General features: G+C 34.6%; 3 protein-coding genes and 1 pseudogene across 3 annotated transcripts; 1 reads left to right on the forward strand and 3 right to left on the reverse strand.

Annotated features, from left to right (window-relative positions):
• Positions 1-3522: 3522 nt before the first annotated feature.
• Positions 3523-4311, reverse strand: LOC107474614 (exocyst complex component EXO70B1-like). Its single transcript, XM_016094255.1, has 2 exons — positions 4066-4311; positions 3523-3993 (listed from the first exon to the last, which is right to left on the reverse strand). Exons 1-2 carry the CDS (start codon positions 4309-4311, stop codon positions 3523-3525), a joined length of 717 nt encoding a protein of 238 aa, XP_015949741.1.
• Positions 4312-4342: 31 nt separating this feature from the next.
• LOC107474626 (uncharacterized) lies at positions 4343-5216 on the reverse strand. The gene is made up of 2 exons (XM_016094265.1): positions 5163-5216; positions 4343-5104 (listed from the first exon to the last, which is right to left on the reverse strand). Exons 1-2 carry the CDS (start codon positions 5214-5216, stop codon positions 4343-4345), a joined length of 816 nt encoding a protein of 271 aa, XP_015949751.1.
• Positions 5217-9256: 4040 nt separating this feature from the next.
• On the reverse strand, positions 9257-10355 carry LOC107474634 (probable ribose-5-phosphate isomerase 3, chloroplastic; annotated as a pseudogene).
• Positions 10356-16231: 5876 nt separating this feature from the next.
• Positions 16232-18509, forward strand: LOC107473677 (exocyst complex component EXO70B1). The gene has a single exon (XM_016093266.3). It carries the CDS (start codon positions 16396-16398, stop codon positions 18304-18306), a length of 1911 nt encoding a protein of 636 aa, XP_015948752.1. The 5' UTR covers positions 16232-16395; the 3' UTR covers positions 18307-18509.
• The last annotated feature ends 7560 nt before the right edge of the window (positions 18510-26069 follow it).

Raw genomic sequence — 26069 nt, forward strand, 5'->3', positions numbered from 1 at the left:
TTGTGAGAAAACGAAATGAGAAAAATAAAGTTATGCGCTATAAAGACCGACTTGTGGCACAAGATTTTTCACAAAGGCCCGGTATAGATTATGAAGAAACGTATTCCCCTATAGTGGATACGATAACATTGCGTTATTTGGTCAGTTTATCTACATATCATAAACTGTATATGCATTTAATGGATGTGGTAACATCTTACTTTTACGGCTTATTAGATCGGGATATCTATATGAAAGTTCCTGAAGGACTAAAGATATCTAAACCATCCAGTGAATATTCGCAGGGATTATACTCAGTCAAATTGCAAAGATCTTTATATGGTCTGAAGCAATCTGGATGAATGTGGTATAATCGTCTTACTGAGTATCTGGCCAAAAATGGATTCAAGAATGATGATATCTGCCCATGTGTTGAAATCTGCATCTGGGTTCATTATAATTACTGTGTACGTTGATGATTTAAATATCATTGGAACTCTTGAAGAGATTCCAACGATTATAAAAACTCTAAAAGAAGAGTTTGAGATGAAAGATATTGAAAAGACTAAATTTTGTCTCGGCCTGCAGATCGAGCATACAAAAGATGGGATCTTTATTCATCAAATAACATACACAGAAAAGATCTTAAAGAGATTTTATATGGATAAGTCACATCCATTAAGTACCCCAATAATTGTATGATCTTTAGATGTGGAAAAGGATCAATTTCGTCCTAAAGAAGAGAATGAAGATATTCTTGGTCTTGAAGTACCATATCTTAGTGCCATTGGAGCGCTAATGTATCTTGCTAATAATACGCGACTTGACATATCATTCGCAGTGAATTTACTAGTAAGATATAGTTCCTATCCAACCAGAAGACATTGGAGTGGAATCAAACAAATTTTTTGATATCTTCATAAAACGGTTGATATGGGATTGTTTTATCCATATGGATCCAAGTCACAACTAGTTGACTATGCAGATGTCGGATACTTGTCTGATCCACATTAAAGGGAGATCTCAAACAGGATACCTGTTCACATATGGTGGTACAGCTATATCATGGAGGTCCACGAAATAGACGATAGCAGCAACCTCCTCTAATCATGCTGAAATAGTGGCGATTCATGAAGCTAGTCGCGAGTGTTTTTGGCTGAGGAGTCTGATTTAATATGTTCTGTCATCATGTAGACTGATTGATCATAAGATAGCTCCAACTGTCCTGTTTGAAGATAATACAGCATGCATTGCTCAACTTAAGGGTAGATACATCAAAGGTGATAGAACAAAACATATTTCTCCCAAATTCTTCTTCACTCATGATCTTCAAAATCAAGAGACAATTGATGTCCAACAGATCCATTCAAGTGACAATCTGGCAGATTTATTCACAAAGTCACTCCTAAAATCCTCCTTTGAAAGATTGGTACATGAGATTGGGATGCGCCGATTTCGAGACATTAAATGATGTCGACAAGAGGGGAGAGACTGTACTCTTTTTTTTCTTGGTCAGCTTTTTTTCCATTGTGTTTTTCTTGACAAGGTTTTTAATGAGGCAGTCCCCATAAAAAAAAGATCTTATACTCTCTTTCCTTCACTAAGATTTTTTTTTCACTGGATTTTTCTTTAGTAAAGTTTTAACGAGGCAATAATCCTAAATGGCCATCAAAGAGGAAGTATTGTGATATACATGAATGGATGCCTATTTAATACATTGGGCGGCTAGCTTTTCCAATAGAGAAATTTAGTTCCTCAAAAAGGACTGAACTTTATGAGATCTTGAAAAAGAATACTTTGTACGAGTATAAATAGAAGGGGGTCTCACACATATGATGCACATCAGTAATAATAAACATTCTCTCTCTTTATTCTGAATACTTCTCTCTTTATATATATATATATTACAATATCTCTTTTATATTGAGATAGTAATTGTGGTTAATATTATTATCTAATTATATTTCTTTAATTTATGTTTGTTACCTCTTATTTATTTATTTATTTATTTATTTCACAACAGGATCCTTGGATTTTGAATTCTAGTGTCCCCTTATCAAGTTTATAGGGAAAATTAAAAAGAAGTAAAGACCTACCCTATTTTAGTATAGAATTACATAATCCCAAAAATAAAAAATTACATGCAGTTATAGATAGAAAGTGTAGTTGCACTAAAGTTTTATATGCTAGGCATTTAACTTATTACAATTTTTTTTTAAATAAAAGGGACCTAATTGAAAATGAATAATATATATTTGATCAGAAATGTTTAAACTATAGAAATTTGGTTGAACATGATTACAAAATTTAAAACTGAAACAAAGACACTTAATCGAAAATTGATCGAAATTGTAATAAAAATTTATCAAGGGTCGGATTTATTGTACTTCTAGATGAATGTGTGTAAGTTGCAGGTGTGTAGGCCAGTATACCTAGTCTCATACATTGATGGCTTTTCTTGTATTTGTTGCACTTGAATGGTTGCATGGCATCCTTGATTAAACTTGTGGATACACCAGTAGTATTCTCTGTCAATCAAAACAAGAACAAATATATATAAGAATATAGTTTATTTCTACATAGGATTAAATTTTTCAGCTAGAAAATTTCAACCTTTTGAAACTAGTCTTTTCTTATCAAAAGTTATTAAGATTTCTTCATGTTATATTATATAATGATCGATGATATTGAGAGTTATGTTTTGTCAGTAATTTTTTGAAGAGAAATTAAAAAAAAAAAAGAGTTCAATAATGATTATTACATTGGATATGAAGAACCAAGGAATGTTTTCTGGCCATGCTTCTTCCAATGTTTATGAAAATCCTTGATATTGTGCTCATGCAAGGCTGTAGTCCATGTTGGATGAATCTCTCTGCAACAAATCATGAAATACATTTCCATGGTGACAAAACAATAAGGCTACATTTATTTCTGAGAAGAGGACATGACAAAACACTGAGAACAAAGATATAAATGACATAGGCACATAATTTAGTATTTTTGTATTCTATTTAGTGATAAAATAGAACAAATTATGAAAATTTAATTTATTCTCTTTCTTTTTCATTCAAAAAATTTGAGAAGAAAAATATAATTATAAAAAATTAATAAGAATAATAAAATAAAAAATGAAAAATAAATTGTATCCTTTGTTAGTATCTTAGTGTTCTTCCTGTCAGGATAGGGTGATAGATACAAAATACACTAATTCGGTGTTTTTGTACACAATCTCTCTATTTATGTCTCATTTGTCAAATATGATTTTGTGTCTCAATGTCCAACTGTCCATGTCTCAGTATCTTGTTTCTATAAACAAACGCAGCCTAAATACTTAAAAATATACTCAACTTGTAGAGTGATATTATAGAAAAATAAAAATATAATTTGTATATTAAAATCAGCCACTAAAATGAATTAACGTATAAATACATGTGTTAATTTATTTTTAGTGTATTTTTTATATTCCAAGGTATATTTTATTTTGATATCTAATTTTGGTAGTTGATTTTGGTATATAGCTAACGTAGTTGTATAAAAAATAAGTTACCTGTGATTTTTGAGCTCATCTCTTCCCTTAAACATCTTGTCTATTCCAGCCACAATATCTCTGACCCCAAACCCAAAGTCACCACAAATATTAATGTGTTCTTGTGACCCTTCCATAACACTTTTGAACCTTGCCAACAATGTTTCTTTCAAGTTATTTCTAATTTTCCTTCTTAGGTGATCATCAAAGATAATCCAACTTGATTGCACATCACATATCTCCACAAACTTCAACACAAACTCACTAATAAGCTTCCCTTTGAATACTTGATCCCATGAATTTGCTTTGTAAATTTTAAAACATTGGCGAAATTTTGCTACAATGTGATTCTTGATCCAATTTTCACCTAACAACTCTCCTAGTTTACTATGTTTCACACAGTTAACCATGTAGGTGTAATTGTTCATCAAGAAAACTAACCCTAAAGTTGAATCCTTGTACATTTCTTTTGATTTGGCCTTCAAACTCTGCTCCAACAACAACAAAATCCTAGCCAAATAAAATTCCACTCCATGATTATTGTTATTGTTCTCAAAAACCTGCTCCAATGTCATCAAAGATTTACAGGCAGCACCAAGGTAGTTCATTACATAATAAGTGATTGGATGAATCCCTCCACCATTAACAATCCCAATTGAATTTTCGTTCTTGCATATCAGAGTCTCCAAATCGGCGAAAACACTTCTGATTGCTTCCCTCAACCTTGCCAAGATTCCAATCGCTTCGTCCCTTATTGCCATGCTGCCGCATTCATTAGCGAACAATGTTTCAATCTCAGGTAACATTTCTTTCAATGCCTCAAATACCTTGAGCAGCCTAAACAATCGCAATGGCGAGCCTGCGCGCCACTGCGTTAGCGAAATCTAGTAGCAGAATCATTGGTGTCCTGCATAGCTCCATAAAACAGAGATCAGCATAGTTTGAATTAGAAGAACACTCCACAAAAACAGAGTTACTTAGATTCCTTTCTTCAGAGAATAGAATCCTGATAGAATATTCAAAAGACATGATCCAGCGTTGAATCTTTTTCTGCAAGTAATCTAATGGAACACCTTTGATCTCCTTTATGTGAAGCTTTTGCATATCTATCTTCCTCATTTTCTCAGCAAGGATTTGTCTCCTCCAAGTTAGGTATACATTGTAGCATTCTTCATCATACCCTGCTTTTTCGAAAATCGCCTTCCGAATCTTTTCTTCCATATCAATGGGAAAAATCACCATTTCTTCTCTTTTCTCCTCTATTCCAAGAATCACATATAAATGTTCTTTTTTATTTACTGTATTTCTCCCATCTTCAATTTCCAATGCGATTTGCACCACTGAATGGGCGACATTACTCCCATTCAGTGGTTGCTTGTTATCCAAGTAAGAGCGAAGACACGTGAAAAAATAACATATTGAAGCACCCAAAATGACGTGAGCAATGTGAATTTTCATGAGTTGAACTAAAAAGTATCCAAGGAAGAAATTGAAGAGATCTACCTCGAATCCAAAGTCAACTTGCCTTGACAAACTCAAGGACATTATAGCAAATGCAACACTTGAGACCAAACCAAACATGTCTGGTTTTCCGCTGACCTTTTTTATCATATAAAAATGAGGAACAAGAAATTAGCATAAAGCCCAAAAAGCTAACCTGTGCTTTCCATAAGTGACTCAAAGAAACATGGAACTTGTATGCAAATGACATCACGGTACAGATAATGGAGCTCACACTAGCATAGATGAAAATCTTCAATAAGTTCCATTCTCCAAATACTTGATTGAAAGAGGAACTCAAAGCAAAACAAAGTAGAGCAATTGGGGTAGACGAAAAACCCACAAATCTCCATAATTTTTTCTGGATTAAAAAATTCTTAACTTGGTTTGTGCCCATGGTCCTTGAGTGTGAAATGTTGCTGAAATTGTATTGAGGTTAAATAGATAAAATAAAATAAACTAAAAAACAAACTATATAGTTTTCTCCATTGGTAATAAGAATAATCAGTTCATAAATGTTACCGTTTGAGAGGCCGGTCAATTTGCCTTGGATTTGGAATGCTATACTTCTTGTTGCATAAATGATGTATGTGAGGTAAATCCTAGGCAAGTTGAAAAATATACTAAAGCAATTGTCAAAAGTATTGAATATCGGTTCAATTTTATCATTCAAATTAAAAACTTGTTTCATTTAGTTTTATAAAATTTTATAAATACGAATTTAAAAGTCAATTAAATTACATTTTATAGATTAATTTACTTAAATGATGAAATTGTTAATGAACTGATGTTATTGTTGATAATGCGTCACTTTAAATCAACCATAAGATGCCATATTCCGATATTGCCATCTGCTATTGAATGTATATATGAAATATCATATATATGATGGTAACCAATTTGGTAACATGATTTAGATTGAACCTTTTTGGTTTTCTCCATCCCTTTTATTTGTTTAGTTTCGTTATAGAAGATATCATGGAGTCATTTCATTATGTGATGATTAATTGATATCTTTAATCTGATGAGTTTACATGTTAATTTCACGAATTTTGATCTTTTAAATTTTAAATTTTATTTTTATCATCATTTATTTTATAAATAGGATAAAAAAAATATGAAAAATATTATTTAAAAATGAAAAATCAAATTTTATTCTTTAAAATAAAAATTCAAAATTTAGAGGATTCAAATTCTAATTTCACATTCTCTGCTAAGCCCTAGTGTTGTTACCGTAGAGATTCATAGTATTTTTGTTAAGATTAATAGAGATTCACCGACAATGTGAATATTCAACTTGCATTACTCTTCTTTTATGGTCAAATCCTGCCTTCAATTTTTACGACATGAGTTGAGTTGTTCTAAGTATTTTCATGTCCTTTTGTTTCTCGGTTTTGATGAAGATCCAAGTCTCACTTTGACCTAATTCAAAAAAATAAATAAATACTTTCCCACAGAATTATTACGTACTAGGTCAGGGTGAATCTTTTAACTCTTATAAACTTGATGTTATTCTCACAAGAATTAACCTTGTTATAGGTTAATCATTGTTACATCTATGCAAAATATTTGTCATTCATCGATATCTACATCTAATTAATAATGCTCCAGCTTATAAAGAAACAAATCTCATTAATTAAATTTGGTCAAAAAATTCTCATTATATATTCAGAAATCGTTACTACTTATTAATAACTACCAAAACAAACTTAACAGAGTCAAAGGATAATATACTCGATTGTTTTTTTTTTTTAACATTATCATTTGTTATGTTATTAATTTCATGAATAGAATTGAATAATAAAATAAAAAAATTTTTACATTGACAATTTGTCAAACAAAAATATTATATACACACAAAAAGTTATCTATTAAATAAGTTATGATATATTTATAGGGGTACACATGACTCGCCCCACCCCCAAAGTATTGTTCGAACTCGAATATTTTGAGGTTAATTTGGTGTGATTTCACTGGATTTAGAACTATGTAAGGATTTCAAAAATAGACTCGATTATTGTTTAAAGTCGGGTCGGGTCAAAACGAACTCGACTTCACTTGGCTATATGCACTATTTTAGGAGACTAAAAGAGGTATATATATTTTAAATTAATTCCAATATTATGTTATGTTGATTATAAGTTTATTGTTTTGTTTTTAATCACATTTATTGAATTAGAAAATAAATCAAAGAAGTATAAAATTAGAATTTATGAACAAATTCAAGTTTAAATATGGTTATCAACTTCTCTGTATAACAAGTATTTTTTTTCTTTATAAATTAGTGCATCATAATTTTTTGATATAAAATTTATTAAGACTCGAAATTCACCCGATCGAATCCGATTTTAGTATGGCCCAAAAGTAATGTGATTTCACTAGATTTAAGGTTGGATAAGACATAAGAATCTCAAAAATAGACCATTCATTATTTAAGATCAGATTTAGTTAATGCAAACCTAAATTCACCTAACTCCATGTGCACCCCTATTCCTATGTATATGTGTTCAAATATATTCGGTGTATAACTCATTTAGTCATTTTTAATAAATATTTTTATATTTTAATATGTATTGGTTGATTTGCAGACTATTTATTAATAAACACGTAATATGATTGCTTAATCACCCTGGGCCATGAACATACATTGTTAAACCAAGAACATACATTGCTATTGCTAAACAATTGTTGGGCCTACTAGAGATTTCAGTTGAAGATATGGGCCTGATATCAACAAGAAGCCAAAAAGCCCATAACCTTGTTTCTTGCTGCTCAAGGAACATATCCTCATGAGCTCGAAGAGTTCCGGAAATACAAATTATCACCACCGCCATCGTCACTGCATAAATGATCTCTAACAACACACTTGTCATCAGCAATGCCATGACGGTGGCAAACGGCCAAGGATCACTAGCTGTTGTTCTTTGCATTGCCGAAGCTAGCATAAAATTAGAAAGGGATTAAAGTTTATTTTCTAATATAAAAAAATTATAATAAAAATAGTAAATGTTTTTGTATAGTCTAGATTTTATGGAGTACAGATACTTTGTAAAGTTCCTGTGTTCGCGTGTTAAAACAAATTTTGGACACGATCCTCATTAATATTCGTCTGATATGTGTATCTGCTATATTTAATAATGTTTTAATAAAAAATAAAATTATTTTTATAGATACATTTGAACACATCTAAATATCATTACGTGTCAACATATTCAGTCTTATTTCTAACATATATTTTTAAAATAAATTTAAATATAGCATATATTATTATTTATTAAAACAAAAAATATTTTAAATACTTGATATAATTAAAATAAAATATTAAAAATAATTAAAAATTTTAATTTATATTTAAATATTAATAAAATATCAAAATATGGTTACACTTTATCTAAAAAATACTTTATATTTTATATGTATGCGTATATCTAGATATTCCTTTGATAAGGAAACTTGGCAAAGAGATGGTGCTCCGGTCAGTGAGCTCCCGCCTTGGTCAGCGGTGAGCGTGGTTGTAAACGCTTGTGAGGGAAGCTTGGAGTGTTTCCATGGCTATGGTGATTGAGAGCTTATCCGAAGAAGACATTGTTGTGTAGCTACAAGCCTACAAATGCTTAATTGTTTTTTTTTTTTCCCCATTGGATCCATTATTTCGCACGTATGTGAGTTTAATATATTTGATTTGATTTGATTATAGCGTTCATGTGAAATCCATTGCTTTCAGCCTGAAGATTCTCAATTCTCAAATCTTAGTTTAAATATTATTCCTTTGTTTAGCGGTAACTAGCTAGCATCTGCATGGTGTGTCGTGGAATTAATTGTATTGCGAGGAATGTGATTAATTGAATGAGAATATTATTATTTATTTTATTTGATAAATATTGAAAGGAAAAATAATATTTATGTCTCATTTTTATATAAATTTTTAATCTCGTTAGATAATTAATAAAAGTCTAGTCAGTTAATTTTTTAATAGGTTGAACTTCGAAATCGATCTTAATAAAAGTAAGTTGATATGCGTGAATATTTTTTTTATTAAGTATAAAAAAATTTATTTTATACTAAATGAATTTATTTTATGTATTTTTTGAATTTTTTTTGTGTTGCAAATGTAGATATCTCTATTTCTTTAAGAATTGTATATTTTTTGTTTTAAATTCTATAGATATTTGATTGTTTTTACCAAAATATAGCTGGACGTTTCTTCTGTTAAGCATTAAGATGTTTTTTTCATATTAAATGAGTGTTTTTTTATATATTTCTACAATTATTCAAGAATAGCCTGTGCTCTACCACTTTTTCTTCTTTAAACAACTCCTGAAACTGAACCAGATTGTACTTCTAACAAAACTGCACCACCTCCATCGGCATCGCAAGATCGCTACCGTCAAGTCTTGACATGAGCTTCGTTTCGTCGACCACCACAATGAACTTGTCAGAGGCGGCCTCCACCATCTTCTCGCAAAGAAGAGCGCCACCGCAGCTTTTTACAAGGTTAAGATCGGGTCCAACTCAACGACGCTGTCGATGGCGAGATTGAGGCAGGGACAGAGAGCGGGATTCCAAGGAAATGTGCCTGCTCCTCAGTGCACTTGGAAGTAGGGATGCCAATGATGTTGGAGAGTTGACCGGTGGAAAGGACATGACCGAGCTTGGCGACGACAAAGGCGGCGGTGAAGCAGCTGCCGAGGTCGAGAACCATGCCGGACTTGATATACTCGATGGCCTTGTCGGCGACGAGTTTCTTAAAGTCGTCTTGGGTGAGGATAGGGGTGGAAAGGGTCTGATGGTGAAGGAGAGAAGTCTATATGTGTTGTTGGTGGAGGTGTGTAGGTTAATGTGGGAGAGAAGGAAAATGTTTTTATAGTTTTTAATTAGGTTTACTTAATCAATTTTAATTTTTTAAATTTTGAATTTAAAAAATTTGAAGTTAATTATTAATAATTATAATTAATTGAGTTGTTCAATTTTTGTCTGATTAGACACTTAATTTTTATATTTTTTCATAAATTTTACGTGTATTGCAACAAAAAAAAGTCACAATAAAAAATTATAAGATGTATCAAAGAATTGCTATATGGTTATTGTTTTAAGGTGTTACCTAAAATCAGGATAGTGTTTTTTAATTTAGACGTGAGGTTTAAACTTTTTGGATTATCTTCGATATTTTCACTTGGATGCTAATAGAAGTATCTATGAAAAAGATTAGTACTCAAATTAATAAGAATTTTAATAAATTAAATATGAGTTGCATGAAAAAAATACAAAAACAATGGAGAAACTTTTAACTTACTTCCCAAATCAGATCAGATACTAGATCACGAGACTTTACATGGTCGATCCGACTCATTTTGATCCGATGAAAGAGGATAAGATCTATTGTAGTTAGGTCAAATTGTGAAAGAGAAGATAAGATTTATTTATAGTTGGGTCGAATTGTGAAAAAGCAGTAAAAGGCAGAACTACTCATACATAAAGAGAAGCAATAATTCCCTCTAAACTTTAACTTTTTTTTATACGTTATGGCTAAACTTTGGTTTAATCCTTTTAAAATTTTAATTTAGTCTTTTTATATTAAAGGATTAGACTTTGACTTTTTTTTCTAAATTTTATCCTAATTCCGACTCTAAAAGCAGTACAATCCATTAAAAAGATGTTGTTAGGTTGATTGGTTGAGTATGAGCTGTGTTCCGATCCAGCCTAATTGGCCCATTGTCCGAACCTGACATACCGGCCGACCCGCCGGCCTCATACGACCCGAACCAGGAGGCGGCCCGAATGTCGCCACTTTTCTCGCGAGGTATTTGATAGTTGGGGAGGAAGCTTTCTGGAAGATGGGTCTACTACTCCTGTGGGACCCGTCCTAGCACAGACTATATAAGGGGAGGGCTCTACCCTTCTCCAAAGGGACGTCACGTCACTTATCCTTTATCCTAACTGTCGCCTTTGTATGGACACTGATTAGAGCGTTGGAGTCCCTTTACAGGAGACATCTCCCTCTTCACTTCACATCATCAACTCGGAAGGACCTTGAGCTTCGATCTTTTTCTCTACACATTGGTTCTAAAGGTCCAGATGCATCTGAATTCAGTTTCCAATCATCCCTAAACATTTAGCACACCCAATTCATTCGATACACGAGCAATCGAACAAGTTGAATTGTTCGAGACTCAAATATAAATGATCACATAACTTTAATTAAGCAACATTGCATGTGGCATGATTTTATTGTTAGTTAAATGTGATTTTTTTAACCTGAAATAATTAAATCGAAAATAACTAAATGAACTGAATTTATTAATTTTTAAAAATAAAAAAATAGTTAATGATAAAAACACACAATTAATCAATATCAATTGTTTTATTCATTATTTGAAAAACCAATTGGTTCAGTTATTTTAATATATTTGAAATTCCATTTCACCATTCTCAATTCATAAGAGAAAAAAAGTATAGCATATCAAATTCTCATTATTTAATCATAATACTTCATCGAAAGAATTTTTATTTCATTTTATTAGAACATCATTGTAAATTGCAATGGCCTTCGAAGTTTGAAGTTTGGTTGTCAAAGTTTATAGTCTCTACTCTCTATACATGATTGAATTTTTCTACTCCAACCTAGAGGGTGCAATACAAGAATTATTAATTGGAAGAAAATCGAATTCCTGCAAATTCAAGGATTAATGATTATATACAACAGTTAGATATCAATAATTTTGTATAGTTTGATAATTAATGAAGTTTGCACGCGTATGATTCTTCTATTTTGTTTCTTGAGTACCACAAAAATACTTTAGTTTGTTAAACGATTTCCGTACGTTAAAAGCAATAACGAAAAGAAAATATATTGGGTCTCATACAAAATCAATATATAATCAAAATCTCTTTTAGATTCAGTTAGGCTTAGGTTGGTATATTAACAACTCTACAGATATAACACCTACCTGAGCAAAACCTATATATAACCCTATATTTTTTTTTGTTTAATTTTTAGTTTACATATTCATGTGCAATCTTTCAAACGGTGTTAGGCATTACTTCTGCCTCAAGCCGCCAATTTAGAACTTCTGAGTGACCTCTCAAGTCACATATGTTATATGGGTCATTTTAATATAATTATATTATAGTGACTAAGGAGATTATGATATCGTCGAATAGGTAATTTGATGGCAATTTTATCAAAGAAAGACTGGATAGAATATTGGTGCCAATGCGTTGGAGAACAAAATTTTCAAATGACTATGTTAAACACCTAGATGATATGGGTTCAGATCACAAGCCACTTTTTATTGATTCGGTTAGAGAATTGAGGAGAACAAAGAGGAGATTTCGATTTTAAGAGAGATGGTATGAGAATAAAAAGGTGGTAGAATTAATTAAACATAATTAGGCGCTAGACATGAGAGGTTCATCTATGTTTAAATTAGCTAGAAAACTCAAGACAATTAGACATTGTATAGTAGAGTGACAGTAAAATTCTTCTTCTAATTTCAAAAAGAAAATTCAGGAAATTAGAAAAAAAAATGTTAAGAGAGGCAGTTAAGGGCGATCAAGCTAATGGAACAGCTATCAGGGTATGGAAGGCTGAATTAGAAGAACGATATTAGAAGAAAAAATCTCGAGTCCAGTGGCTAAAATGGGGAGACTGCAATACAAAATTTTTTCACTCCAAATTTCACACTAGAAGTAGAAGAAATAAGGTACAAGAGTTAGAAGATGCACAAGAGAAGCCACCAGCACTGAAGGCATTGCATCAACCGGTCAATGATACTTTGAAGAGCTCTTTACATCAAGTAATCTAAGAGACCTAGTAACTAAAATTGAGGATATCCCAAAAAAAATCAATGTTGCTACCAACCATGCACTAACTAGACCGATCACAGAAAAAAAAGTAAAAACTGCTATTTTTTCTATAAATGTTTTTTCGGCTCCAAAAGAAAATGGATTCACTGCTAAATTTTTTCAATTTTTCTGGGAAACGATTAAAGAATATGTTTTTTAGGCAATTAGAAATTTTTTCTTGGGAGCTAAAATCCTAAAATCCTTTAATCACATTTATATTTGTCTTATTCCGAAGGATCCGAATGCAAAATCTATGAAATAGAGCCGACCTATAAGCTTGAGTAGTGTTTTTTATAAAGTCTTATTAAAAATTATGGTGCACATGCTTCAATTTGTGATGAATAGACTCATAAGTGACATACATAGTACTTTTATTAAAGGGCAGTTAATTAGTGATAACGTTTTAATTGCTCATAAATTTATGCATTTTTAAAAGAATAAGAGATACGATAATTATAAATTAACTCTGAAACTAGACATGAGTAAGACGTATGACAAGGTGGAGTGGAGCTTCGTTTGAGAGATTATGAGGAAGTTGGGTTTTTGCAGGAGATGGATGGAATGGATTCAGGAACTGGTGACGACAATTTTATATTTTGTTACTGTGAATTGTCAGCCTCACGATTTTTTTAAACCATGTAGAAAGTTGCATCAAGACGATCCTCTTTTTTCCTATCCATTTTTATTTTGCACAGAGGGATTGTCTCATCTACTCCACAGAGGAGAACATAGACTGGAGATTACAGGTTTGAGACTTAATCAAAAGTGTCCTAAAGTCAGCCATATATTTTTCGCAGATGACTCAATTTTATTCAGCAAAACTACAGAGAAAGGGTGTCAAAATCTGATCGGATCCTATAGGTTTATGAAGATATTAGCGGTCAAGCAGTGAATCTGGATAAATCCTCAGTATTTTTCAGCAAAAATACCCCTGTGGACATTCGTGATCATCTATCTCACATCTTACATATTTCTCACATTAGCAACCAGAACAAGCATCTTAGGCTACCAGTGGTTATTCAGAGATCTAAGAGAGCTACATTTTCGTATATCAAGGATAAAGTGATACATAAACTGCAACACTAGAAAAGGGCCTTGCTATCCTCAAGCGGCCGAAAAGTACTAATAAAGGCAGTGACAACAGCAGTTTCAACCTGTAATCTGAGTTGTTTTAAACTGCTAGAGACGTTGGTTGATGAAATTCAAAAGCTCATGTTCTAATATTGGTGGGACAACGAGGCTCGGAAAGAAGGATGCACTAGATAGGATGGAGGATTTTTCGTAGACCTAAATCTCAAGGGGTCTTAACTTCAAAGATCTTAAAGTCTTTAACTTTGCAATGTTAGCAAAGTAAAGGGTGGAGACTGGTAACTAAGTCACACTCTAATTTATAAGGTGTACAAAAATAAATATTTTAAATTCTCAAAATTTTTTAAATGCAGAGGCCGGGAACAACCCATCTTAAATTTGGCGAAGTGTTTTGGAGGTTGAAAAGTGCTAGAAAAAAAATCCTATGGCGAATTAGCAAAGGCAGTATGATTAGGATTCAACAGGACCTATAGTTAAGAAATTTTCAAACAATTACTCCTAATCCTAATAACCCACAGGGTCAAAAATTAGAATGGGTCTCGGATTTGATGCTACCAGATAGAACCAGACACTAATTCGTGAGGCATTCAATCCAGTAATTGCAAATGCTATTTTAAATTCAACAATTCACCAAGAAGAGAATATAATAATTGGATGAAAAAAAAATTTGGGACATTTACAATAACTTCTGGTTATGGTGTGACTTTTCAATTTTTTTACCATTCAATAGATTTTCTTTTAGAAAATTGCAGAAAAAAAGAATTATGAACAGTCATTTGAAAACTCAGATGTTAACCGAAGATTAAAAATTGTCTATGAAAAATTATGCATAAGGATTTACCTGTAAAATAGAAATTGAGACAAAAATTTTAAACAATAGTACTTATTTGTCAAGATGCCACGGAAAATCTTGAGACCTTTACTCTTCTTATTGTAAGTTCAATTGTTTTTTAGTAGAATATTTCTAATACTATTCTTCAATTGGTGTCCAAATATAGATCGTAAATTTATTTCTAGTGAATAAAATGACTTTACCTTTGATAAAAAAAAAGAGATCAGATTATAATATTTTAAAAATATTATTAAAATTAAAATAATATTTTTTATTGTTAAATAATATTTTTAAAAAATATTACTTTAAAAAATATTACTAAAATATAAAAAATATTAATTTTAATAATATTTATATAATTATCGCAATCACCGTATTATAGGCATACTATAATTCACAATCTCTTGGACATGCACTTGAGTATTATTAATAATTAAACCACTATATTGAGTGTCTCATTATATTAAATTTACTCGAGCAATCCATTTTAAGCTGCTGCGTGTGTGTTTACTCCACATATAATAGTATCACTATATCAGGACACATTTATAAATTCGTTAATATCAAAGAGATATATATGCCAAATGTCTGTAATATTCTATGTCAAGTACACATTAATTAGTACCATTTAACAATACTAACACCGCGATATTTACTCAACTATAATTTAGTACTACTTGACAGCATGTTTTTTTTATTGATTTTCTCTACTGATACAACCACGCGCACAAGATTATTTATCAACAAGATTACAAGACAAAATGATTTAATTTCTAACGTAATACTACTTCCACCTACGTAGGTCTTGTCATTCTAACAACTGGTGATTTTTTAGTGTATATATCATAAACCAAACCATGCTAATAAAATAACTAGCAGTATAACCCTCTCTAACTTGTAGCTAGTGCATGCTTATGCCACTTTTGTTTCTGTATGTGCTCGTGAAGAATTAGAATTAGATTGGGCCGAGTATAATTTTGTATTAAGAAAACTTAGAAACTAAAAAGCTGCATGAAATGAAATCAAATATTATTGTCGCCGCCAATTTGTTTGCAATATTCTAAGTGTACCAAACAAGTTGAGTGTCAAATGTCAATACTCAATACACGGAAAATCAATTAGATCCACATTCAAACAAAGACAGAACCACAATATGAAGTTTCCCACAATTCCATGACACCATAAAAAAATGACCTTGAAAAGGAAAGCTGCCAATCACCCATACAAAACGACATCTTGGAGATAAAAGAAAAAGCGCTTTTCACGTTCGCTTCTCGTCCCTTCTAACTACCATATACACACACACTTGACTCCATGCACTTCCCCTCACTCTACCCTCTTTTTCCACCAGAAACCGCGTTTTCTTGGGGGCATTTCCGTCATTTCAAACTCGCCCCCCGTTTCAAAGACGACGCCACCCTTATTCTACATTCTTATCTTCTCTTGCATGGTATTAATTATCCTTCTCCATTTTCTGATATTAGTTATTTGACTAGCATTTAATGTATTATTATTATTATTATTGTTATTACTATTTCTATTTTTATTATTATTTTTGTGTTAGCGTTGCAAAGCTATAACCAAGATAAATATCTACATAGCAAGCTTTATTCCAGACACTAAAATGGCTGACAGCGGGGAAGAGAAGTTACTTGCTGTGGCGCGCCACATAGCGAAGACGCTGGGGAACGACAATCGAACCGTTGCAGAAGACATACTCAAAATATTCTCAAACTTCGATGCTCGATTCTCCAAGGAGAAGCTTTCTGATCCACTGGGCTGCGCCGCACTGGAACAGACCCTCAACTCACTCGATGAACGCATCTCGCGCCACGTGTCCTCACGCAATAACAACGACAACAGCCAGGCAATCTTTTCCGTCAACACCGCCGCGTTCCTCGCTTCGGTCGACGAGCTCACCGCCACCGTCAACAGATGGAAGCCTCTCGCCGCGGATGAGACCGTAGGCGCGTGCCTCTCACGTGCTGACGAGATGCTCCGTCGGGCTATGGTCCTAGCAGAAGACGAGTTCCGCTCACTCATGGATGAGTCAATTCGGAACACGTCGTTTGACTCGGACGACGGAGGCGAATTTGAAAGAGACGATGAGAGTTGCGGCAACGGCGTTGAGGATCATCGAATTCCAGCGGCGGAACGGGTTTCTGAGGACGATGTGGTGATTGATGTGTTGCCAGCAGGTACGGTGATCGATCTCCGGGAGATAGCGACGCGCATGGTGGCGGCGGGGTTCGGCGACTCGTGCGCGCGCGTGTACGGTGGTTGCCGGAGGGAGTTCTTAGAAGAGAGCTTCTCGAGGTTAGGGTTTCGGAATCTTTGCGCTTCGGAGATTCAGGAGATGCCATGGCAGGTTCTTGAAGACGAGATCGAGCGTTGGATCAACGCCTCCAACGTCTCACTCAGGATCCTTTTCCCCAGCGAGCGCCGGCTGTGCGATCGCGTATTCTCCGGCGGTTCCGCCGCCGATATCGCGTTCGGTGAGGTCTGCCGCGAACCTGTGACACAACTGCTGAGGTTTGCCGACGCCGTCGCGAGTCACAGCCGCTCGCCGGATCAGTTGTTCCGAATCCTCCACGTGTTCGACACAATGCGTGAACTAATTCCTGAATTCGCATCGCTCTTCTCTGATTCACAATGTGAGACGGAAGCAATTGAAGTTTGGAAGCGATTGGGGGAAGCGATCAAGGAAATTTTTGTGGAATTGGAAAACCTGATTCGCCAAGATCCGGCAAAGGCGGCAGTTCACGGCGGTGGGCTTCACCCTATCACTAAATATGTAGTGAATTACCTTGTGGCCGCGTCCCAGTCACGGCGAACCTTGGAACTAGTTTTCCAAGGCGATTTTCTTCCATTGAAGGATTTCATCACTATGGTTGATGATAATAAGCATCAATCTGATTCTCATTTTTGTGTTCAATTGTGTGGGATAATGGACTTGTTAGAGAGCAATTTGGAAGCCAAGTCCAAAATCTACAAGGACCTTGCATTGTGCTCTGTTTTCATGATGAATAATTTGAGGTACATTGTTCAGAAGGCGAAAACCAGCGAATTGGGTTCCGTTTTAGGTGATGATTGGATCCGAAAGCACACTGCGAAAATTCGGAGATTTCATGTGAGCTACCAGAGGAGTTCATGGAGCAAGGTGGTGGGGTTCTTGAAGGTTGAGACAAGTGAGGTGACAATGGCAGCAGGGTCTAGTGTCGTTGTTGAGGTAAAGGCTATGAAGGAGAAGCTGAAGATGTTCAACTTGCACTTTGAGGAGATTTGTAGGGTTCAATCTCATTGGGTTGTGTTTGATGAGCAGCTTAGGGAGGAAATCAGAATTGCACTGGAGAAGATCTTGTTGCCTGCCTATGGAAGCTTCATTGGAAGGTTCCATAATGTTCCGGAACTCAGCAAGTACGTTGACAAGTATGTAAAGTATGGGGTGGATGACATTGGAGATCGGCTTAACGATTTGTTTCAGGGAGAAAACAGCGTATTAGAAGTTTCACATCGCTTTAAGATATGGCTATGAGCAAGTCAAGGTATAAAATAGAGGGACCCTTTTTATGTATGTATGAATCTGGTAGTGTAATTAGATATACAAAGTTTTGGATGTCACAAATTGCAGTCCTAGACTCCTAGAGTACTTGTGATCTCATCATACATGTATACTAGTATACCATTGTTGGCTTTTTTGCTCAGAAATTATTGTATATACATTATATTTCTTATAAAGATTATATTATGAAATATGAAGTTGCTACATTCTTGAGTTGAAAAAAAAAAAAAAAAACAGCTGTTGTTAAATTTGTGTTCTAATTTGTCATTTCCTTTAACTGATATACAAGTAGGAGCATGCCTGACCACAATTCAGTGTTTTAGTTTTCTTGGATCAATTTAAATGTTCAGACATGACAATGACTATAATCTTTTTATTTTGGGCCAAAAGCTGAAAAGCATGAGAAATGTTCTATTATTTTAGAGGAGGAATATCCATAAACGAAGTTGGTTAACTATATAGGGATGAGTTAAAGGTAAAGGACAAGAAAGATCGTCACAAGGAGGAAGAATGGAAGCTTGATCAAGTTTGAGTATAATTTTTGTCCCCTTTTCTGAACGTGTTTCTGTAAACTACAAGCGCAATACGACATTGATTTGGTTAATGATTGCTTTATGGATTGCATTCAGTACTTCTTTTATAAAATCATCATAATTTGAGCCTTTTCTGTTATCTTCTATTGGATGCTACTTTAATAGCAAGTTGGTTTCTGTCTTTATCAATCATCGGTATATCCAAATTCTCTTTTAACCTAGTTAGGGTAATTAAATTTTTGTAGGGCTAGATAGGTTTCGTTTTACTATATTTTCCGTTTATTTACTAATAACCTAATTGGGTAAATTATTGAAAATACCTTAATATTTTAGATTTGTTTCAATATTATCTGTTAAGCTTGATTGGATTCGATTATATTTTGGATATTGAATAATGTGATGTTTCATTGTGGTTTCAATTTTACTATGAGGATGACATTCATTAACTTCTTAACAGAATTATGAGAAGTCCAAAATATTCATGATCTGTGAAATGTCCAAAATGGTAAATTCCTCACTTTATTTGCTGATTCCATCTCAACTCCATTGAATCCTAGCCACTTTTACTCCCTTATCACTAATCTCTCCTCTGCTAAGCCTTCCGTAACCTCATCACACTCATCATTGATAGCGATGGCTTAGAGTGAATCCGCCAGTAATGCATCGGGGTGGCGATCATGTGACAATGAGAACCCAGTGGGTGAAAGGTTCACCAGCATTGAGCTCGAAGGAAGAGGGAGATAGAGTTCGAAGGCTTTAGAGAGGCGATGGTGGTGGTATGGAAGCTGAAAGGGAGGAAGATGGGGATGGTTCATGGTGGTAGAAAGTAGAAGTTGAGGAGGGAGGAATATTTACATATCAGATATCTCTCACTAAGGTGACTCTTATTCACAAGAGTAACGCTAAAACATTAATATTATAAATTTATAAGAGTTAAGTATGGTTTTAGTCCCAAAGGTTTTCAGTCCGAATCGAAATCATCTCTCATCTAATTTTCGATTTAGAATCATTTTTAACGTTTTTTTCGTATTAAAATCGTCATTTTTAATAAAATTTTTAATTTAATTCCTAAACTACCCCTATTTTAATAAAATAACGCCGCACCACCGCACCACCGCACCACCACCACCTTCTTCTTCTTCTTCTTCTTCTTCTTCTTCTTCTTCTTCTTCTTCTTCTTCTTCTTCTTCTACTCTCCTCGCCGCCGCCATCGGTCTTCATTACCGCCGCCACTCTTCGCTGCCGCCACCGCTCTGCTCCTCGGGGAAAGGGGGAAGGGAACGCGAAGGGAGAAGAGGCCGCCTTCAACAAACCGGAGCTTCGAATTTTTTATTGGAACACCTTCTACCGTACCTGAGGAACCACCATCCGCCGCTGTCTCTGTCTTTTGCATCTGCTTCTTTGTGCTTTGAATTTCTGATTTGGCTTTGTGTTCTCTGTTGATTGGTTTTGTGCTTGAATTTGTTGATTTGACTTTGTGTTGATTTGTTAATTTGTTGTTCTGGGTGGTGGTCGTGGTGCTGGTGGTGGTGTTGGTGGTGCTGTTGGCGGAGGTTGTGGCGGTGGTGTTGGTGTTGTTGGTGGTGGTCGTGGAGGAGGTAATTGTGTTGGTAGTTGTGCGGGTATTTTTGTCAAAAAAATAAAAAGGACTATTTTAATACGAAAAAAACGTTAAGGATGATTCTAAATCGAAAATTAGATGATGGACGGTTTCAATTCTGACTGAAAACCTTTGGGACCAAAACCATACTTAACCCAAATTTATAACAAACAAGTTCAATATCAGCTCAGACATGAACAGAGGGTTTACCAAACCAGTCTCCGAAGAAGAAATAAAGTGGGAAGTCAGGAGAGGATAGAATAGTTTCACAGCCAAGTTTTTTCAGTTTTATTGGGAGATTATCAAAATGGATGTGTATAGAGCAGCAAAAAGTTCTTTTAGAGGCAACAACATCTTAAAGGACTTTAATCATTCACAAATATGCTCAACTCCAAAAGTATCAAATGTCACTATAATGCAATAGATTTGGCCTATTAGTTTCGGCACGACCTTTTATTACAAGATTATATCAAAAGTATTGGTGCACAAACTTCAACCTCTTATGAACTTACTAATAAGCAATAATCAAAGTGCATTTATCAGAAAAAAGTTGATTAGTGATAATATTCTAGTACCTCATGAATGCATGCACTTTTGAAAATTAAAGTCTCAGGAGAAAAAAGATTTGGCATTAAAGATAGACATGAACAAAACGTATGATAGGGTAAAATAGTATTTTGTCCAATTTATGATGTAAAAGCTGGACTTTTGCTCTAAATGAATTGGATGGATGAAAGCATGTGTGTCAACTATTACCTATTCTATTATTGTGAATGACTCACCAACTAGTTTCTTTAAATTAAGTAAAAGTCTCCAACAAAAAGATCCTCTCTCTTTATATTTGCAAAAAGATTATCCCACCTACTCCACAAAAGAGAACAAAATAGATTGTTTCAGGAACTTAATTGAATATCAAATTCTCATCCATCAATTATCTGCTGTTCGCTGATGATTCCCTCCTCTTTTACAAAACAAATCAATAAAATTGTCTCAACTTATTGTAGATACTCCATCAGTACGGAAATATGAGTGGATAAGTGATTAATTTTATAAAATCCGTTATTTTTTTCGCTAAGAATATTGAACAACATACAAGGGAAGAGTTGTTTACTGTTTTAGGCGTACTAAATGCTGGAGTTCAGGACAAGTATTTGGGTCTACCTTTGATTGTTAACAAATCTAATAAAGAGACCTTAGATTTTATTAAAGATAAGGTAGCAAAAAAACTAGCACACTACAAATGCTTCTTTATCTTTACTAGTGCCAAAAAAAAGGTTGATCAAGACGGTAGACTCAGTTATTTCGGTATACACTCTCAGCTGCTTTGAATTTTCATATTCTCTTTTGGATGAATTATATTGATTGATGATGCAATTTTGGTGGATAAAAAAAAGGATGCAGTAGATCAGCCAGAGTATATTAAGTATAGACAAAGAAAAAAGAAAATTGGGATTTAAAGATCTCAAAGCTTTCAATTTGGCCATGTTGGCAAAGTAGGAATGGAGACTACTTAGCGAGCCTTACTCTTTGTTCTACCAGATTTTCAAGTATAAATACTTTCGATATACATCTTTTATGGAAGTTAAGGTAGGATTCAGACATTCATAAGTGTGGCAGAGTTTACTAGAATGATGGAAGATACTAGAAAAAGGTATAAAATGGAATATCACTATTCAAGGTGAAGTTAAAACCAGAGATAATCCATGGTTTGGAGATCATTTCCCTTTTTAAAGTAATGAAAAATTACACAGAAGACTACCAAATTAGCCCCAATTGCTCCAGATGCTCGACAGTATCAGAATTTCCACTTCACGCGGTGGTATTATGCCAAGAAATAGTAGCAGCTTAGAACCTGTCACCGTTGGCTAGTGTCATTCGAAGAAATCCAACTTTGGAAGTATGGAATTGATAGAATCAAGTGATAGAAGAACCAAAAAAGAGGGAAAACTACCAGATTAGAAGTACACAAATGGCATATCTCCTTTGGCAGTCCTGACTCGCCAGAAATGAAGCTATCTTCAACATGGAAAAATGAACCCCCAAGAAAATTTTGATTCGGGTTATGCAAGCGGAAGAAGAGTACCGCCGATACCTCCTTAGTCGTCGAGCAACTTCGTTGTAGCCTCTAATGTTTTTTGTTTCTGCCATAGCCAGAATCCCATGGTTCTCTTGATTTCCGCTTCTTTGAGTTTTAGTTCCAGTTATTTTTTTCTTTTTTTTGGTTTTGAAAGGAGAAACAAGCTCAACACACTCAGTGGAGCGTACAAAAGACATAATATGAAATTTAGCAACTCCTATGTCATCTCCAGCATAGCCATCAACAACATGGGTTAACTTTTGCACCATTTTCTAGAACAACCAAACGACCTAGCAACACAATCCACCACATATATTGTCTTATTGTGAAAAATGAACTCATTTTTACATAGCCAGATATTCCATATAATTGAGAAGAATTCCACTAACCATGTTTTTCGCACGTCTTTTTCCAATGGCATCGTCCTCCGGCTCTCAAAGAGCTCTTTTATGGAACCTGGGATGTTCCATACACGACACACATAAGTCATCCATGTGCACCACACCTGTCAAGCATACTCACACGTAACAAACAAATAATGTACAGTTTCAATTTTCTTATTACACATAACATAAGACATTATCACTTTGTTCAATGATGCCCAATCTGCTCAGGCGATCCTTTGTATTAACTCGGCCTACAAGCACAAACCAAGTAAATAACTCTACTCAATGGGGTACTAGTCCTTTCCAGATTCTATTTGTGAACTTATAGCTGAGTATATCATCCTTCAAAGTCTATACATGCAAAACTTGCACAAATGAGTTAGTAGTATAAATACCTTCTTTATCAAATTTCTACACCACTCTATCTTGTACGCCTTCTATCAATCTCACACCTTGCAAGATATCAAGCAGTTGGTTCAAACTGTCAGTCTCCCATTGGCGGAGTTCCCTCCTCCACTGAAAGTTCCATAACTACTCTATCCCATCTCAAAATTCATAGTCCCCAATCACGGATCCTTTATTATTTGAAATCAAGTAGAGCCTCGAAAAGGAGACTTTCAGCTTCCTCGACTATAACCATATATCTTCCCAAAATCTGGTTGATCTGCTATCACCTACCTCCATAGCCAGACCGTCAATAATCTTTTGTCTGATATGTTACTCTTTTATTTGCAAGTGGCATATATCTCTCCACGGACCCCATTTTGCTGGTATAGCTTAAGTAGACAATAACTGCCCAAGATTCAGTTTATTGCAGGAGCACATAACCTTCTTTCATAAAGGAGAATCTTCCTTAGAAAATCTCCACCACCACTTCAACAATAATACAGTATTACGAATCATCGCATCTCCCACACCTAGCCTTCCTAGCTTCTTCGGTGCCTGTATCAACTCCTATTTTACAAGAGCCAGCCCAAGTTGTTCATCGTCTTTCTCCCAAAAGAACCTCATTTGCAGTGAGGTTATTTATTTTTTTTTGCCACCGTCACTGGTATTTTATACAAACTCAAATAGTAAGTAGGCAGACTATTAATCACCGACTTGATGAGAACCAGCTTCCCTACTTTACTGAGCATTTTTGCTTTCCACAAACTAAGTTTTTCCTCTACCGTATCTATTATTGGCTTCCATGTTTTAACTAACATCGGGTTTGCTCCTAGATTAATACCCAGGTACTTCACTGGTAGACTCGCCGCCTGGCACCCTAATAATTGGCACATCCAACCAACCCACTCCTGACTACAATTTACCAGTATCAAACTAGACTTGTCAAAATTAATACTCAATCCAGACATCACTTCAAAACACCTCAGAAGTCTCTTGTAATTTCTCACTGTCTCCTCCTCCGATGGACAGAACAATATAGTGTTATCAGCAAATTGAAGGTGTGATAACTCTATGTTATCCCTACCGACTAAAAGAGGGGTTATTCTCCTATTTCTTATCGCCTCTCTGATCATCCCATTCAACACATCTATAACAAGTACGAAAAAAAATGGTGATAACGGGTCGCTTTGCCGAAGTCCCCTTTTCATCTTGAACGGTTTCGATGGTGCCCTGTTAACCATTATAGAGACAGATGCTGATCTAATGCACTTTGTAATCGCCCTCCATCTTCTACCAAATTCCATCTTTTCTAGCACAATATTAACAAAATTCTATTTGACTCTATCATAGAATTTCTGGAAGTCCAGTTTGATCATTGCTGATGCCTTCTTCTTCAGTTTTAGCCATTGTACAGTTTCACATGCTATTAACGCTCCATCATGTATCCTTCTGCCCTTTACAAATGCACTCCGTGATTCCCTCACTAACCCTGGCATTACACTCCTCATTCTTCTTGTCAACATTTTTTATATGACCTTATAAACGCACCCAACCATACTGATTAGTCTAAGATCCTTTATCTCCTTCGCACCTATAAACTTCGGAGCCAGTGCTACCCAAGTAACATTGGACTCTGCCAGTAGCATCGCCGTCTCAAAGAAACTCATCATAGCTTTAGTGAATTCCACTCCAATCTCCTCCCAACACCTTTTTATAAAGTTCATGTTATATCTATCACTACCTGGAGCCTTAGATGATTCACAGTCCCAAACTGCATCCTTTACTTCCTCCTCCGACGTTAACACCTCTAGTGCTTGAGCTTCCTCCATCTCCAACCGATTGACTAGACCATCTTGAAAGATAATATTTGGCAACTCTTTCTGGTGGTATAGGTTTCTATAGAAATCTCTAATGGCAACCTTAATTCTTGCATTATTCCTTACCAACCTTTCATTAATCACTAAAGACTCAATCCGGTTGTTTCTTCTTCTTGCTGATGCAATATTATGGAAGTATCTAGCATTCATGTCCATTTCCTTAGCCTGTCGAGATATAGACATTTCCTTCTAGTGTCTATCTTGTCTCGATCCCTCACAACATCTTACCAACGTCTTTCTTCTTGCTTCTACTGTACCATCATATATTGTGTTGCTAACCATATCGTCCACTTTCTTGATCTCGTCCTCAAATTTTTGTATCTTCTCAGGTATATTCTCAAGGTACTGCTTGTGCCATCTACCCAGTGATTTTGACAGTGCCTTCAATTTATCCAAAAATTGTACATCGCCCAATCCTCTCAGTTCTTCTTTCATCATCCTTAGGAAGCATTCATATGTGAACCACGAGTCTAAACTGCGGAATTGTCTTAGACCCTGGATTATTCTTCTCTCTTCCACTATCAAAGGGCAATGATCTGATAAGTCTCTCGGTCCTCCTCTTAGATGAATGTCAGAGTACACATCTAACCATTTCAAGCTGATCAAACATCTATTAATACGACTGCAGGATTGACCTCTAAACCATGTATACTTGCGATCATTAAGTGCCAAGTCCACCAATTTCATATCATTAATCCATGCTCCAAATTCTTTCTACTGGCAAGCTGGTCACCCCATTTATTTTTCTATATGTCCAATTTCATAGTTCTTTATCTAATGTTTTGTAATAGTTTTGTCTATTTTAATCTTTTTAAAATACCTCTTTTTCTGTGTTCATAGTTGATTTTAGTTATTCATTTGAAATAAAATAATATA

The sequence above is a fragment of the Arachis duranensis genome, chromosome 1, assembly GCF_000817695.3.
Source record: "Arachis duranensis cultivar V14167 chromosome 1, aradu.V14167.gnm2.J7QH, whole genome shotgun sequence".
Lineage (NCBI taxonomy): Eukaryota > Viridiplantae > Streptophyta > Magnoliopsida > Fabales > Fabaceae > Arachis > Arachis duranensis.

Excerpts from the sequence above, each read along its gene's own strand:
- LOC107474614 (XM_016094255.1), bottom strand. The coding sequence starts at position 4,311 with ATGTTACCTGAGATTGAAACATTGTTCGCTAATGAATGCGGCAGCATG. Across the intron at positions 3,994-4,065 it reads CTTTGATGACATTGGAGCAG|AGTTTGAAGGCCAAATCAAA; the intron begins GTTTTTGAGAAC and ends TTGTTGGAGCAG.
- LOC107474626 (XM_016094265.1), bottom strand. The coding sequence starts at position 5,216 with ATGTCATTTGCATACAAGTTCCATGTTTCTTTGAGTCACTTATGGAAA. Across the intron at positions 5,105-5,162 it reads GTCACTTATGGAAAGCACAG|GTCAGCGGAAAACCAGACAT; the intron begins GTTAGCTTTTTG and ends ATGATAAAAAAG.
- LOC107473677 (XM_016093266.3), top strand. The coding sequence starts at position 16,396 with ATGGCTGACAGCGGGGAAGAGAAGTTACTTGCTGTGGCGCGCCACATA.